The sequence below is a fragment of the Nymphaea colorata genome, chromosome 2 (assembly GCF_008831285.2).
Source record: "Nymphaea colorata isolate Beijing-Zhang1983 chromosome 2, ASM883128v2, whole genome shotgun sequence".
Taxonomy (NCBI): domain Eukaryota; kingdom Viridiplantae; phylum Streptophyta; class Magnoliopsida; order Nymphaeales; family Nymphaeaceae; genus Nymphaea; species Nymphaea colorata.
Genome location: NC_045139.1, coordinates 25,890,072 through 25,907,292, shown reverse-complemented (window position 1 = coordinate 25,907,292; position 17,221 = coordinate 25,890,072). Strand labels below are relative to the sequence as shown.

General features: G+C 35.6%; 1 protein-coding gene across 1 annotated transcript; it reads right to left on the bottom strand.

The window, feature by feature from the left end:
- Positions 1 to 412: 412 nt before the first annotated feature.
- LOC116248430 (ABC transporter G family member 23) lies at positions 413 to 2,735 on the bottom strand. Its single transcript, XM_031621212.1, has one exon. The coding sequence runs from the start codon at positions 2,567 to 2,569 to the stop codon at positions 632 to 634; it is 1,938 nt and encodes a 645-aa protein (XP_031477072.1). The 5' UTR covers positions 2,570 to 2,735; the 3' UTR covers positions 413 to 631.
- Positions 2,736 to 17,221: the final 14,486 nt, after the last annotated feature.

Here is a 17,221-nt window from a genome sequence, read left to right as displayed (position 1 = left end):
AAATGAGAAGTACCACTGTCACAGTAATCAACAATATACATTTCTTGGCAGGTTACAATTACCAGTTTTATCGAACAAGTAAATTGGCCTTTGAGGGACATATATATATATATATATATATATGTATATATATATATATATATATATATAGAGAGAGAGAGAGAGAGAGAAAAGCAAATCCAAAAAAATATGAATACAATTCCAAGAAAATGAAGAAACAATAATACAATTCAACTAGGAACCCGGCTGAGACACATTCACTTGTATATATATATATATATATATATATATATATATATATATATATATATATATAGAGAGAGAGAGAGAGAGAGAGAGAAAAGCAAATCCAAAAAAATATGAATACAATTCCAAGAAAATCAAAGAAGAAACAATAATACAATTCAACTAGGAACCCGGCTGAGACACATTCACTTGTATCTCAAGCTCTGCCTTTTTGGGTCCCAAAATTTTTCAATGAAATAGTAAGTAAGACTTAAAACGGAATCATGTAGTAGAATGATCTCTGATCTGAGGGGAAGGGACTCGAGCTACTATGCAACTACAAGCTTCCTGATTAATTTACTCTTTCAGTGGGCAAAACGCAACTTCCATGGCCAATCTCATCAAATCAAATCTCAGTCTTGGAAACTCTTCTAGCCAATATGAGCCAACAGAGAACTCGGTAGAACATGAAGAACGCGATCATAATCCCAACATTAATAAACCTAGCATCATTCTCCAGTCCCCTCTTCCTCAGGACGTCGGCGCCGGTAAGCAAACACGCCGGCCCGGCCGGCCCCGTCCCCCAGGCGAAACACTCCGTCTTCAACCCCCAGTACTCGTTAATGATGAGCGAGTCCAATGGGTACTTATAGAGAGAGATGTAGTACATGGGCAGCCAGTACTTTGGTATACTCTCCTTGGAGATGAAGTACCCCGAGAAGAGGAAGAAGGCTCCATGAACGGTGCATATCAGAGAATTTCCGGCGATGTAGTCCGGAGATACGGAGCAGAGGAACAAGACCAAGGAGCTCGCCATCAGCACGATCAACCAGACGAGGAGCACAAAGGAAACAAAGGCAGTCACCGTGGGGTTGAGTCCCACCATCCAATACACCGGCACGGAGAAGAGAACGGCGACCACGAACAAGAAGGGCACGAAGACGACGGTGTTGGCGATCATATACGAGGAGACACGGTAAGCTCCCCTGGACGCCTCCTTCATTAGCACGCGTCTTTCCTCCAGGAAGATGGGCAGCGCCTCCACCGTAGAAGATAACAGGAAGCTCAGACAGAAAGCGAACAAGCCCATACGCTCAGTGACGCCGGTTTGGTCCTTCTTCACCCTTAAGTAGACGCTGCCCAACCCCAGGCCGGCCACCACCGCCTGCATCGTCCTGGCCAGAAAGAGCTGCTTGGTCCTGTAGATAATCTTCCAGAACCTAGAAGACAGTGTCATGATCTCATAAAATCTCCATCCCACCAGCCCATTATCGCCATTATCGTCTACCACTGTTGGTGGGCACTTGTATTCCTCAACCATGCTGTCTAAGCCAGTACTCCTGTTGTGGAAATCCTCTAGGTCTCTGTTAATCTCCATGGCAAACTCTAGTGGGTTCAGCTGGTCTGGGATCTTAAAACCTAAACCCTGAATTGTCTGTTCCAGTTTCGAAAGGCTACCGTGGTATGCTACCGTACCTCGACTCAGCAGCAGAAGGTTGGAGATGTGGTGCAGAATCCTGTAGCTCGGCTGGTGTATCGTGAGTATGATGGTTCTGTGCCTGTTCCTGGCCATGCAGTCGAGCATCTCGATGACGTTCATGGCGGAAGCAGAGTCCAGACCAGAAGTGGGCTCGTCGAGGATCAGAACCGGCGGGTCATGGATGACTTCAACCCCAATGGAAACCCTTTTTCTTTCACCACCTGAAATCCCTCGGTGCTCCTCATTCCCCACAAAGGTATCGGCGGCATGGCTGAGCCCCAGCTCTTGGATCAGAGACTCCACTCTTTCCTTCTTCTCCTCTCCCGTCTTCTCCTTCAGTCTGAACCTCGCGCTGAACATGAGCGTCTCCCTGACAGTCAACAGAGGGAGGAGGTTGTCTTCCTGCGTTATGAAACCGCAGAGTTTCCGCAGCTGGGAGCAGCTCCTCACGGGGTCCCCATTGACGGAGATCGCCCCGGGGTCGAACCCGCCGGCCCCGGCTCGGCCGGCCAGGATGCGGAGGAGCGTCGACTTGCCGACGCCGCTCGGCCCCACGACGGCGAGGATCTCGGAGGGGTTGGCTACGAAAGAGATGTTGTTGAGGAGGTTCACGCTGTGGTCCGCACGGTTGCTGCGGCGAGAGAATCGGAAGCGGGGGGTTGTGATGTTCCGACGCAGGTGCAGAGAATAGGAGAGGTTGGCCGCGGAGAGCTTGTAGGTGGGGTACTGGGGAGGAGGGTAAGTTTCAGAAGTGGATGAAGGGGAGGAGGCCGATTCAGAGGTGAAGTAATGGTGGTCCAAGCTCTCGTCAGATTGCTGCTGGGCTATGAGAGCAGCCATTCTGATAACAGAGTCGGGAGCCATGGCTGCTTTCTGTTCCCTCCTTCGAGCAGAGATGATCAGAGGTGCATTAAGGGGAAGAAGGATCTGACGTGAATTTGAAAGAAGGGGGAAGAGATTGAGTGAGTGGGAGAGCTTTTCTGGGGGTTGAACCAACCAGAAGAAGACTGTGTGAAAACTTGTGGGCAGAGGCTTGCTGCATTGGCCGTCCTAGCAAATTCACAGCTTCGGCTCTGCCATGGCGGATAGATGGGGGGGTGGTTGGTATGAATTTGGCGAGCTAAATGGTTTGACGAACGTCACTGCTTCTTGGAAAATTAACAAGTGCAGTTGCAGTCGCTGTCTCTGCATTTTCTAACCTGAAAAGGGAGGAGTAGTAGGTGGGGCAACAGCGACCTCGGTAGTCTAACTGCCGATCAGTCAATAGACTATAGACTAATTAACCAGACGATGGATGCTCTCATTTGGTTCAGCAACGCTGCTGATCGAGTTCAGAGAGTCCCCACAGCGTTTCATAGTCACAAAAAAAAAAATATCTTCAATTTTAACGGTGCTTTAAAAAAACAGAAAAAACAAAAAAAAAGGTAAACTTTTAAAAATTAAAAAAAAAAAATGAAGGAATAAAATAAGTGGCAAACAAATAGTGCAAAGATTTGCAACAATAAAAATTAGAAAAAAAAGTTTGTTTGGCACTAAAAAAACATGAAAAAATGAATGAAAGGAAAAAACTTAAAAAACATTTTTTCGTGTTTTTTTTATTTTTAACATTTTTTTACAAAAAAACATGTTTTTTTAGTAAACCGTAATTTTGTTTGCCGCGTTGTTTTATCTTTTTTCAAAAAACATGCAAAGGCATTTTACATTATTTATCTTGTAAAACCAAACAACGACCCATGAAAAGGCATGAGTAGATATTGATGAATATTTAAAAGTCACTATCTCTCTCTCTCTCACACACATATATATATATATACACACACTATTTTTGGATTTGTTATGTTTGAACAAAGAAATCATCCAACCTTTCACACTACACTGCCGATGTCTCTCTCTCTCTCTCTCACACACATATATATATATATATATATATATATATAAAAACAGTAGATTTGTTCATGTTTGAACAAGGAAATCAACCAACCTTTCACACAACCTCTCACACAGTACACTGCCATCAGGTGCATAGGACGGTGTGCTTAATAATATCTACTAGATACAATTGGATGGAGCTCAAGATACTTCATATAGGGGAGTTCAATGCCGCCATGGTGGTGAATGTTGCTGAATGGTTAAACTTTAAAAATTTGTTGTCACAAAACAAACTCTAATTTGGCATTAGCCACGGTTTAAGACATGGAAACAGTTTATATGGTGGCTTCAAGAAGATTTATAGTCTCTTAAATTATAAATTTTCAAATTCTAACCACCACTATCTGACGCATGGTAGCTATATATGTATATAGGAGATCGATATAAAAAAACTTAAATCGGTTGTCCGCCAAGTATTGCTGAATAGACTTTTAATTTTTTGTCGCTAAAAAAACCCAAAAACTGCTGCTAAAAGCCTTGAAAATTAAGACCAGACAAACACTGCCATCAATGCACCTAATGAATAGTTTTTAGTGACAGGAAAATAAAAAAAAACATTCTATATATATATATATATATATATATATATATATATATATATATATATATATATATATATATATGCATCGCCGGTAGCCCCAGACCACTAGTGATGCCCTCCTGCCTCATCTAGGGGGCCGAGGTTGCCTTCCCAACCTAACCATCAACAGCCTCCCCCACAATTGCTTAGGAAATGTCGCAGATTAATGCAATTGATGATTTTTTTTTTATTTTTTGAAAGCGGCTGGTTGAGCGTACCTGTTATATGTGATGTTTGGCATTATAGGACACCCATTACATGCATATGTATGAAACAAGTAGCTACCTTACCCTCTTACACTGGACTTGAGAATCATTTTTTGCCTTCAATTCTAAGAAGATCGGATGGTGGAGTTTTAGTAAATGTACAAGTAAGTTATTTTTCTTTTCAAAACTTTTAAAATATCCTTCAAAGGAGGGGAGAGAAAATGACAAATGGGGAACAACATGAGTTTCCTTAAGTAAAGGTCATTGTCTCCTTTGAGGGGTATGTCACTTTTCTTGAAGAAACAACTTGACTTTTATATTTGTAACTTATTCTTCAGATCAAAGTTTGGGATAAGAGGGTCTTATATGTTTATACATATCCATAGTAGTTGGTAGATCCCACACCATTCTGAGGACAAAAATTAGTTCCATGAAAATTGATTGTTGGAATACTTCGTGGACAATGTAAGCAAATATAATCTTGTGTATATTTTTACAAGAAAAAATATATACAAGATTATATTTGGTTACATTGCCCACAAAGTATTCCAACAATCAATTTTCATGGAACTAATTTTTGTCCCCAGAATGGTGATGGACAATGTAACCAAATATAATCTTGTATATGTTTTTACAAGAAACATATACAAAGTTAATCATTTTTTGGATTTAATAATGTCTTTATAACAATCAAGAAATGAATAACTCTCATAACATCAAGATTTTAATAATTAAATGTTCTGCATAAAAACAACATGAGTTAAGACATATTTTATGTTCTTTGACAAGAATTTAGGAGGTTCAGACTTTTTCCTTGACTTATGTAATATAGAATATACCAATCTCTCTCTCTCTCTCTCTCTCTCTATCTCTATATATATATATATATATATATATATATATATATATATATATATATATAAATATAAATTAGAAAACGTAGATTGCTTTTAAAATTTATGTTAGTGTAAGCTGCATTAAAAATGGACGAAGAAAAAAAACTGATAACTAGGCACACACAAAAGTTATAGAGGTTTGGTAGTTTGCCTATGTCTTCTTTTCTTTCATCACACTTATATTTAAGTATGTAAGATCCTTTCTATCATCATATCAAGGATGTTCTATTAATATATATTATTTTGAAGACATGAGATTGTTAATTTTATGATCCGTTTTCTGTACACTCTTGTTGAGCTTATCAGCATGATATTTTCTGTTGCACTTGATACTATGGTTTCTTTTTTAGTTAAATTTTTTCCATCATCCTTTATTGGCAGTTGAAAATTGTATTGATTCTTATCAATATTTCTTGTCTCTTGCTTCACATTCCCACTCAAGCTAACCTTCACAAGATTTAGCTTGGATATGAATGGAATTGGTTCGAGGAATAACAAGGCACTAAAGTATTTGTGACTTGAAGATTGACATGCTTCACTTCAAACTCTTGGTTTGCAACTCCTTTCTCATACAAACTGATTATTTATTTCCACATATTTGGTTATTGCATGAAAAACTGGATTAGATGACATGCGAATTGCTCCGAGATTATTATATCATAAAAGTAACTTATACAATGATTCTGTTTATTATCTAGCAACAGTTCCTTTCCTTAGAAAAGGCCCACACTATAATGTTCTTCCCATTATATGCCATGTAACCTCCAGTTCTAATCTATCATATGTGCATCCAGCCAAGTTCGCACCTGAAAATCTGATTAGTTTAAGGTATGAATATTCATCAAAATACATACCATATTGGGTTGTTTCCTTAAGATTATCTCGAAATTCTTTTTATAGATCTCCAATGTTGTTGGGTAGGGACTTGCATAAATTGACAATTTTTATTAATGACATATGTGATATTTGGTCTTGTGAGAGCGGCATACCACAAGGCTTCCACAACTTGACGGTAGATATTTCCATCCTCAAATTTCCTTCATATTTCGATATCATAACACTAAAACAGCTGGTGTATTAATAGGCTTGCTTTCTGTCATCTCTATCTTAGATAACAAGTCAAAGATATATTGTGTTTAAGTCAAGAACAATTTATCTTGATGTCAGATGGCTTCAAACCCCCCATGAAATAATGAATATTGCCGAAGTCCTTAATAGAAAATTCATGTTTGAAAGTATCAATCAAGCTGATTAGTAATTCTGACAAAGAATTTCCTATGACAATTATGTCACCAACATAAACCAAAGCATAGCTGATGTTCCTTCTTTCATTCTTAAACAAAGAGCAATGCATCATATTTGCATTCTTGAAACCCTTGGCTCAACAGGTATGCTTCTAAATGTTTAAACCAAACATGAGGAACCTATTTAAAGTCTTAAATTGCCTTATGCATTTTGCACATATAATGAGGAAAACACTTATTCTCCAAACTCGGTGGGCTGATGCATGAACACAGTTTCTTTTAAAATACTATGTAGAAAAGCACTATTGACATTCATTTATTTAATAGTCCAACCATTAGAGATAGCAACAACAATGGTGACTCTACCATGGTATGTTTGATAATATGACTGAAAGTTTCAACATAATTCATTCCATCCTATTAGCTATATCTTTTAGCAACCAATTTCACTTCAAACCATGCTGTTGTGCTATCAAGTTTATGTTTGATCATATAGATCCACTGGCAACCAATAATGTTGTGAAAATTATTTGATGTTCTGAGGTCCATACCTGTTTTTTATAGAAAAATTCAATCTCTTATCCCATTGATATTATTCACTAAAGATTACTAAAGACAACACACATCAAGATTTAAACATTCTCCATAGTCAATTTTTTGAATATTGCTAGACCCATCAGTGGACTCATTACCATGGAATGGGTGTGAACCAACTGTTGGTTAGGAATATCAAACAGTAAACAAACACCCAAAGAAAAAGATGCCTCTAGTTGAATATCATTAGGATTATGAACATCTTGATCAACATTAGATATGATGAGTTGAGCATCACTCGCTAGTGCGGCATATGCAGCCCTATCGGTTTGTGGTGATATGGGCAACTGATTTGGTGGCAAAAAACTGGAGATACCTCTTGGTATATTGCTTGGATGTTATTAGTGAAGGCTTAATTAGCTGATCAAGCCAATGCATTATCTCTTGCTTAGTGAAAGGAGTAGTAGTTTGTTGTAACAAGAATTTATTCTCATTAAAAAGTTTTTTCAGAGATGAAGACCTTGTTTTTCATTGGTTAATAACATATTTATGCTGAACTCTATGCCCTATGAAGACACATGATTGGGATTTGGAATACATCTTATTCTTCTTATACATCACCAAAAGAGGGTAACAAGCACGGAAATGTTTTAGTAATATATGAAGTACATATTCATAACCATTTATAAGAAGATTTTCCTCTAAATTACTGCTCAACATTCTATTTATGAGAGGCTGTTCTATAGGTGTAGCTCCAAAAACTAAATTGCAAACCAGATTAAACAAGCAATGTCATGCCAGGCCTTACCACATGATAATGCGAGTGTGAAGGCATGAAAGTGGTTGCTTAATGCCACTTTCAGCCAAGAAATCAGAGAACATTATGCTTATAAGCTCTCTATCAGAATCGCAATGAAAAATTTTATAAGAAACCCTGATTTGCTTTTACACAATTTTCTTGAAATTAATGAAACAATGAAAGACGTCATGTTTTAATTTTAAAGGAAACAACCAACAAAATCTTGAGAAATAATCAACAAGCAACATGAAATATCAATGCCTTTTTCCAGAAATATATGAAGTATATCCCCATTAATCAACATGAATAGTTTCAAAAGGAAATGAAGCATGCATTTTAGATTTATTAAATGGTTGTTGATGCATCTTGTAAACAGAACAACCAGAACAAAATAAAACAGTACTAAAGTCCAAAACAATGAGCTTCTTTCTCCTTAAAACATATAAAATATGGTCACACTGGGATGCCCAAGATGCTATGCCATGTCTTTGCATCTTTTCATTCAAGCCAAACAACATGAAAGCTGAAGATGACCTATTGGAGTCTACATGCTTGTGGATATCACATTGATAAAATCCATATCTATTCTATCCTTGAACTAACTTTTTCTCACTTTGCACATTCCTAACCAGAAATTTAGAAGGATAGAAGTCAAAGTAGCATCCGTTGTTAGCACAAATTTTGGTGATTGAAAGTAAGTTTTTTTATACACAAAATGTGAAGCACATCTCAAGAAGAATTGAGTGACTTTTAGGAAGAGATGCTCCATTTCCAACTATCACCTTATTCAGGCCATTATAATTTGTTGATTCGTCTACATGATCACCATCTCTAGCCATATGGTGACAAACCTCTTATCCAAGTACCAAAAAAAATATTCCTTGTGATTTCTGCCAAGCAACAAATGCTTTAAGGATGTCAAAGCATTGCCTTATTATATGATTTTGGCACCCAAAAAACTGACATACTACACCTAAATCTTCTTTAGCTTAACTTTGATTTGAGGAAGAATTGTTTTAGATGACCCTTGGTTGTTGTGATTCGGGTTCCAAGATCTAGTGTCATTGAATCATCATCTTTCACATCCTTTGCTTGAGGGTTACTGGCCATGGCCACAATGTGTTATGAAAGCCACATAATTAGTTTCTCTAGTCATTGATTCATTTATGCTATCAATGTGTTGTGCATTTCTCTTGATTCTGTAATATATTTCAGAAAGGATAGACATAGATTTGAAGTCGTCAGATTAGTAACAAAACTCTCATACACAAGAAGAAGCTCATTCAAATTATGAAGAACAAGATCATGATCTTTAATCTCCTCATCCATAGTAAGTGAATCAACAAAATAATTGACTTCAATTAAGTCATGTATCAGTAGTTGAGAGCCTTTTTTAATAATTTAGAGATCATTTCTAATTTGAAATATGCACATGCTTGAGAAAGAAGCAAAGAACTACTCTAAAACAAATCTATGCATCTTTAGTAAAAAGCATACAAACTATGTGACTTAGAATAGGCTCAATCATAAGGGCTTTTATCCAATTGAGGGCCATTGCACATTTCCACATCAAAAACTTAAAGTCAACAACTTGTTTGCCATTCTTTCCAATGGTTTCAGTGGAAAAAGCAAAAAGCCATCAACAAACTTAAAAAGCTCTTGGGAGAACATTATATATTCTATCTAGGAACACAACGAGCAGTTGGTCCTAACGAGGTTGACTGACACCAAACTAGAGACAACATTTTATTGAATAGAAGGCATAGTTGCTGATGACATTGTAGGAGTAAATGAGAAAGAAGATGCCATTTATAGACAAAAGCCAACAAGCACCAAACACCAACAACACTGAATTGAAATGGGCAGCAAGAAAGCAATGACCACAATGATGAAACTGAGATTATTGTTCTACTACCATGTTAATCATTGTTAGCATCTCTAAAAATATTTTGGTTTTTGGAGTGCTCCAGAAAAATGAGATTTTATTTTGAAATGAGAAAGAAAGGGACTCGTTGTCAGTACGAGGATTGACTGTTCCCAATGCCTTTATTGAGGGTAACAAATCCAAGGGCTATGCTTATTTTTTGATGCATTTTGTTTTGGCTTGAACATCTTTTCATTCTAAATGTGGTGTAATGTTTGAGGAAAGATTGAAGATTTGATGTTTCAAACTTTTGAGAAAGTTTTTGAAAAGTCGTTTGAGAGTATAAAACACTTTGATTTGAGAAATCTTGAATTAGAAAATCTTTACAAATATTATTTGGAAACATTTGAAGATCACATTTTGAAGCCAAATTAGTGTTCTCTTAAGCAATTAAGTAGGTTTAAGACTTTGCACTAATTCAGTTGCTACCTATCTAGAGCTTCATCCCATCTTGCTTAAGTTTTTTTAGAGGAGTGCTTGTGATTATTCGTGACTTCGCAAGTGAATGTGAATATATGGATGCATTGACCCTACATGATTAAGAATAAATCATTCACTCCTACCATAACATTCATCTTAAAACATTCCTATCATCATATGCATCTAAGTTTCTCATTTTTTATTTATAAAGTCATAAGTATTTTTATGAAAAGTATTTGAAAATGAAAAGGGGTTGTAGACCATCAAGCATGATTCCATTATTGGGTCATTATTTGAATTTTGGTCTTAGTGAAGTCGGTAAATGAGAAATTAAAACCTTAGATCTTGAAGAAAAAATATCGAATGAAGGGAAAAAAGAAAATACTTCAATCCGAGAGTAATAGGGAAAAAAAGAGAAAGAAATTTTAAAATAACAAAATAAAAGATTTTTAAAAAGAAAGAGAGAGAAGTATGATATATATATACACGCATATGAGAGCTTAAAAGAAAGTAGTAACTCAAATGGAGAGGGAGAAGACGTTTTTAGAAAAAGAGAGAGAGATCTTAGAGAAAAAATATTTTTAGAGAAAAGGAGACTCTAGAGAGAGAGAGAGATACGATATATATTCATATGTATGTGCATGAGAACTTGTAAAAGTATATATTAAATTATAAAAAGGGAAGGACAAAAAGAGACATTCATGTGTGTATACGTATATAACATGTATATACGTATATGTCTTCATGAGAGTTGAAATCAAGAAATAACTTGAAAATATCTGACTTCAATTTTCCTATGTAGGCCGGAGAAGAACTTCAGCTCATGCAAGAACCTAGGCTAAGTCTCCAAGGCCTCATTAAAGAGATTTCTTGCTTTCGAAAATCTTTTGGAAAACACGATTCCAATATTTTTATATGTGAACATAAAACATTGTTATTTTGATTGTTACAATAGAATATATTTTTTCCACCATTGGGTATGAAAGAAAATCAAATAACATAATAAAGCACTCATTGGGGGTCCCTAATCGGGTGATTAAAAAAAAAACTAAACGTGAGAATGACATGAAGATGCATTTTAACATGTACATATTTGTGAAGAGCTTTCTTGGGTTAGACAAATCTCAACATCAAAAATCAACATAAGAATGAAGAAATCTCAACCCAAACACTCATTCTCACTGCTCATTTGTATATAAATAAAAAAAAAATTAATCAGCTATGCATGAATAATATCTCAAAACAAAATAGCATTCAAGAGAAGAGAGAGACACGTTTCAATCCTATAATAAAATCTTATTTCACTTTCTCACACTCTTGGTGCACTCAAGAATAGCTCGACTTCTTGGTGCACTCAAGAATAGCTCGACTTTGAAGAGGAGATTTAAGAGCTATCTTATATAGCCATGGGGAGATGAAGAAGGGAGAAAGTAAGGAAAAATATGGATTGAGTTATTTAATATATACCTCTAATAAGAATGATTCTTAGGAGATGAATCTCTCACTACGGATGATCCCAAAGCTTCTTCAAATGGGGCTTGCTCCCTTGAAGAGTGGAAGTTGAGGAAGCTTGCTCCCAAAGTTGGTGAAGAAGAGGAAGAGAAGAAGAGAGAAATGAAAATAGAGAGATAAGGAAGATTGTGGGGGTAAAGAAACACTAGAGATTTTAATTTCTAAATCCTCAAATAAAGAAACACTAGAAGTTCATAAAGGGTTAGCCCATGCCCAAGAGGGAAGATTGTGGGGGTATTTCTAGAGAGTTTTGGAGCTAAAACTCAAAGTTTGATTTTTTTTTTTAATTTAACAAGATTTTCATCTGAATTTCAAATATTTTTGAATAATTTTAATTTTCTTTTAAATAGACTTTGACCAAGTGAGATTGGCCATTAGCCCTACAAATACTCCTTGGGGGTGTGGGCAGGGCTATTGCCCACCCAACAGAGCCAAAACCGCCCCCAAGGGGTGGTTTTAACTAAGAAAGGGGCCTGCACAACACGCAGGCCCCATCTCGGTGCTCTTTGTGTGCATGTTTGCACATCGTGCGGTGCGTGTTTGCGCACACTGATGCTTTAAAAAAAACAAAATAAAACAAAATGGATAAATAAATAAATAATAATAATAAAATGTTGTTTATATAAGAAGTGTTAAACCATTTTTTGTTTAAAATGTGTAAAAAAATTTATTTTTGTTACAAATGGGTGACCGACTCCATTTTGAGTGGTGGCTCCGGGCTCGTTTTAAATCTGGATTGGGTTCAATCGGTCGCTGACGTGTTCTACTGAGTGGTTTAAGCTCAAAAACACATTTTTGGTATGAAGATGAGACATGAAACAAAGGAGAGGTTTGTGCACATATGCATGGCACTCGATAGCATTAAATATTGTCGTTTTGATCTCAGCTTTAGATTTTGAGTTTGAAATGCTCAATTTGGATCTAGACTTGGTTTTGGATCTAATTTGGATGGGGGAGATGGATTTTGGATTTGAATTTCACGTCTAAAGTTGGATTTTGAATTTGAATTTTGTGTTTGGGTTCAGACAAGAGTTTAGAGATTCATTTTGAATCGAATTGTTGTGAATTCATTTTGGGTCTAGGATTGGGCTTAGAATCTAAAATTTAAATCCAAATAACTGAAAATTTCGTTTGGGTAAAGATAAAATACAGTCTTTTTTGAAAAATTTGGGGTGATAACAGTCATGAAATCAAAAAACAAAAAATGACAAAGAGGCAAAAACTTATAGAGGTCTGGTAGTTTGCCCACCACATCCTCTTTTCTCTCTTCACACCCAACTACCATCATGGTGAGGAGGTTTTGTTGATATTTATTATTTTGAGTTGATCAGATCCTTAATTTTAAGATTTATTTTTGTTACACTCATGTCAAGTTTACAATACCAAATTTTCTATTGTACTCGATTATGACTTCCTTCTTTAGGGTAATACTTTCAATCAACCTTCATCATTGGTTGCGAATTTCCTTGATTCTTGCCCATCTTTCTTATCTCTTGTTTCACAAGCTCTAAAGCTAGAAAATTACAGAAAAGCATTTATAGTTGAAAAAAACTTGTTCTTATAAATCAAAGATCCATTTGATTTTGAATCAAGGGTAAGATCATAAGCTAGAGTGGCATGTACTGAGTAAAAACTTGAGAGAAAGGGAAGGGAAGAGGAGCCAAGACTCAGCCATATTAGCTTCAAAGACAGCAATCCTCAACCCAAATCAATATTCTTCAATACCATTAGGATAGAACTACTAGAATCAAACCGAAGATGTGGTTAATAGATACCGCAAAATCTGACTTGTTGTGCTATCTATCACTTGGTGAGAGAGAGAGAGATGGCACAGTTTATAAAGTATAAGTGATTTGACCTAGTGTGAATGACCATATTATATAAGAGCACTGATTATTTTAATTATATGTAGCGAGTCTATTTAGGAGATCAAATATCCCTAAACGAGAAAAGTAAGGGCACTTCCTTTGATACAAACATGGAAAGTAAAAAAAAAAAAAACTTAGCTTGTGAATGGTTGAGGTCCAGCATGCATAGACCGTGTGGATTCCAGTTAGTTGAGACCAAACTTACCATGCCTATGGTGGAAACGTACTTTTCAATATGTCACATGTAACTATGCTGCATTTACTAATTGTTTCATATAACTAACCACAACCATTAACCTTAGGATATATTGTTGTCAATCATTTAAATTATTAATGCAAGGATTATTAGAAAAGCAACCGAACCACACTATGAAGGATTCAAGCTAGAGAATTGCAAAAGAGCTTCTACTAGTTGAACATGTTGTTGGTATTATTTATTTTATTATGACATTTTACATGACTAGGAGGGAGGAAATGATTCATTATTACATAGTCAGCAGGTGCTAGCTCTTTAGCTTAGTTTCCATTTTACATTTGATAGTTCCAAGTTTAAGAGTTCATATTCTCGAAATCACAATGCATTTGGCAATAAGAAGAATAGACCTTTCTTGTGTTATCTTTTGATGGCTAACATTCTTACTCGGTTGACACCTTTCTTACTCACAAGTTCATTGATAGATAAGCTATCCAGAGCTCTTACTAAAATTGATTTTGTTTCACTTTGCAGTTGGCTTCCATTTTATGTTTCATAAGTTTTAATTTCATTTAAGATTAAGAAAACTGATGTCATCGCCAAATCTAATTTTAGTTCCAATTTAATATGACATTTAGAGGATGTGAAGGCCACTGGCTCATGCATGTGATGCTTTGCCAAGTTAGAATCTATGAGACTATTTAAATAACTTGCTTATGTAAGAATAGATCAGCCATTTGTCTCCAGTCACTATGCATCAGGAATAAAGCACATAGTTCATGGGCTACATAATTTTTTATCTATTGAAATATGTAATGTGTCCTCAAAATTGGGCATATGGTGGGAAGCAATTTTTTAAGCTTGTATAAGTTTATTCAGCTCACTTGCCACATAATTTATTCTTCATTTTTAGGTAGAATGATATACTCAAGTATTACTTCATGCTTTTGCTAATACTTCATAAACTATACAGGAAAGGAAATATTGCGAAGATGGACAAGGACCTCAATCACGTCTCTAACAAGCAAGTAATGGATACATGATGGTTTTAAACCACTCAGGATTGAGAATATTGTCATATGCTCATGGGTTTAAGGATATCTTGTTCACTGCCATGTTCTATAGATTATTTAGCAATTGTGGATTCTTAGGGAGTCCACCATTTGATGACCTCTCTAAGGCTTTCAAGCATAAGGACCAGACATGTTGGTTAATGTCCTTCAGACTTTATCATATCACATTTAAAAGTGTTGTTTGTCTCTTAGTAGTTCATTGGCTGTTAAACATGTGATAAGCCACCCATGACTTTACTCTTGCAGCATTTTTTTTTCATGAATATATCAATCACCCACTACCATGTTCTTAAAATTAGAGATACTTAATAGCTTGTTCAAAAATGTGTTGCTTGGTTACATCCTTGAAGGAATAACATAGAGCTTAGACTTTCATAGTAGATACAGGTGCCAATTATGCCATTTTAGAGAAGGTATTGTAGAAACATTATTATAATTGTATATTGTTCAAATCAATTTATATTATAAAAATATTTGATCTTATATTCATCTACGATCCCTATTTGCCACAGAGAATAACTATTCTTGAGATAAAAGATAATCATGGTTTTGATGGAACTTGTCCCTATAGTTGATAGAAGGAGATGCAATAAGTTCCAACAATGAAGAACGAAACCATTCTCAACAAAGCGTAGAAGAGATTATGGTAGTTGTGACTTTGTTTCCAACTATCAAAAGACCAAGTCTTTGAAACTTGACAAGCCACTAAGTTACTATAGTCTATGGGAAAATAAGTACAATGTAATGATTTGATTGCTGAATCATGTTAATTTATATGATCAATTGAGACCTAATTCCTTGATTTGTGTTTAATTAGTCTCTCTCTCTCTCTCTCTCTCTCTCTCTCTCTCTCTCTCTCTCTCTCTCTCTCTCTCTCTCTCTCTCTCTCTCTCTCTCTCTCTCTCTCTCGTTATATTTATAAATGTTGTTTGGAAAGAAAAAATATGGCTCAAGACATGAACTCTGACGAAAAGCTTTAGCCAAAATGGCATTAGCCAAAGACGTCTGTGACGTTTTTACAATGGCTACAAACCACAACTACAAACTTGTAGCCATAATTATTCCTGGTTCAGCCATGATTGTAGTTGTGTCTGGAATATATTTTCTTCTTGTGCCAGCTGAATTTGAGTCTCCTCAAACTCATCTTATCTTAGTTGAATTTGGTAAACTATGTCAAGCCAGGTCATGTTAAAGTAAAGTTCTAAATCTGAAGCCCCTCAACTTGGTTGTAACTTGATCAAGTGTATACACTCATGATCATAATTAAAATTTGTCGTTATGGCAAGATTTTTTTACACATTATATTTTGTAGATTTTCTTCTATAGACTTTTTTAGAATTTTCCGTTTTGTTAGCTTGAAAGCCATTTATTGCTTGAAATGTATTTATTTGTCAGCTTAATGTTGAAAAATTATTTTAGCTTCACAGTTCAAAAAAGAAGAAAGATGTTGCCATTCTATTTGTACAAACAACATCTATGCATTTTTTAGGATACTTCCAAAAAATTATTCAAATACTAAAAAGCATTCAATGATGTATGCATCCTCCTATCTGCACTCTTTCTATGTGCATGAAGAGAAGATCTTAGCTTCAACATTTTAGGTCACAAGTCCCCCCCCCTCTCTCTCTCACACACATCCACCCCTGTATCCATCTGGTTAGAAAGTTGCCAGAAATGGGTTTTTGGCCCCTCCCCATTTGGCAGCATGTATGAGGTGCTGGGGAAGGTTTATTTATCTCTTTTTCAATATTTGAAGAATAAACATCTAAGATGGATATGGCTCAAGTTTCAATAGTTTCTCATGTTGGATTGGTCTTAGTTGTGTTTAGGATATGTCTTATTCATTCAATTGTTGTCACCCATGTTTAGTTTATACAGTTTATTTACATCTACTAAGTAAGCAAATGTCTTAGCTCTACAAGTATTACTTTAGTTCGTTCTAAAATCCAATGTATCAGGTTGACTATTGGAGCTTTTGCGCTAATCAAAATCTTTAAAATTGTCAACTGCTAAAAAACAATGATTATGAGATATTACTCAAGAAGTTTAATTATTGAAAAGATAGATGCAATAAATTTTGCATGAATAAGTTAAATTATTGAAGTCTCTTTATGATAGTTGAGTGTATAAGTAGTTTGAGTCTATAACTAAAAAGACAAAACACTTTTTTCCATATCTCAAACACAATTTGTATTTTTTAGTATATGGAGAAGTGCAAGTGAAGAATAAGTAAACACAAAATAATATTTTAAATGCATGGCAAGATAAACAAATAACATAGTACTATGAAAACAATCTTAGATCTCATCTTCAAGGGGAAAATTAAATGCTTCTTTCC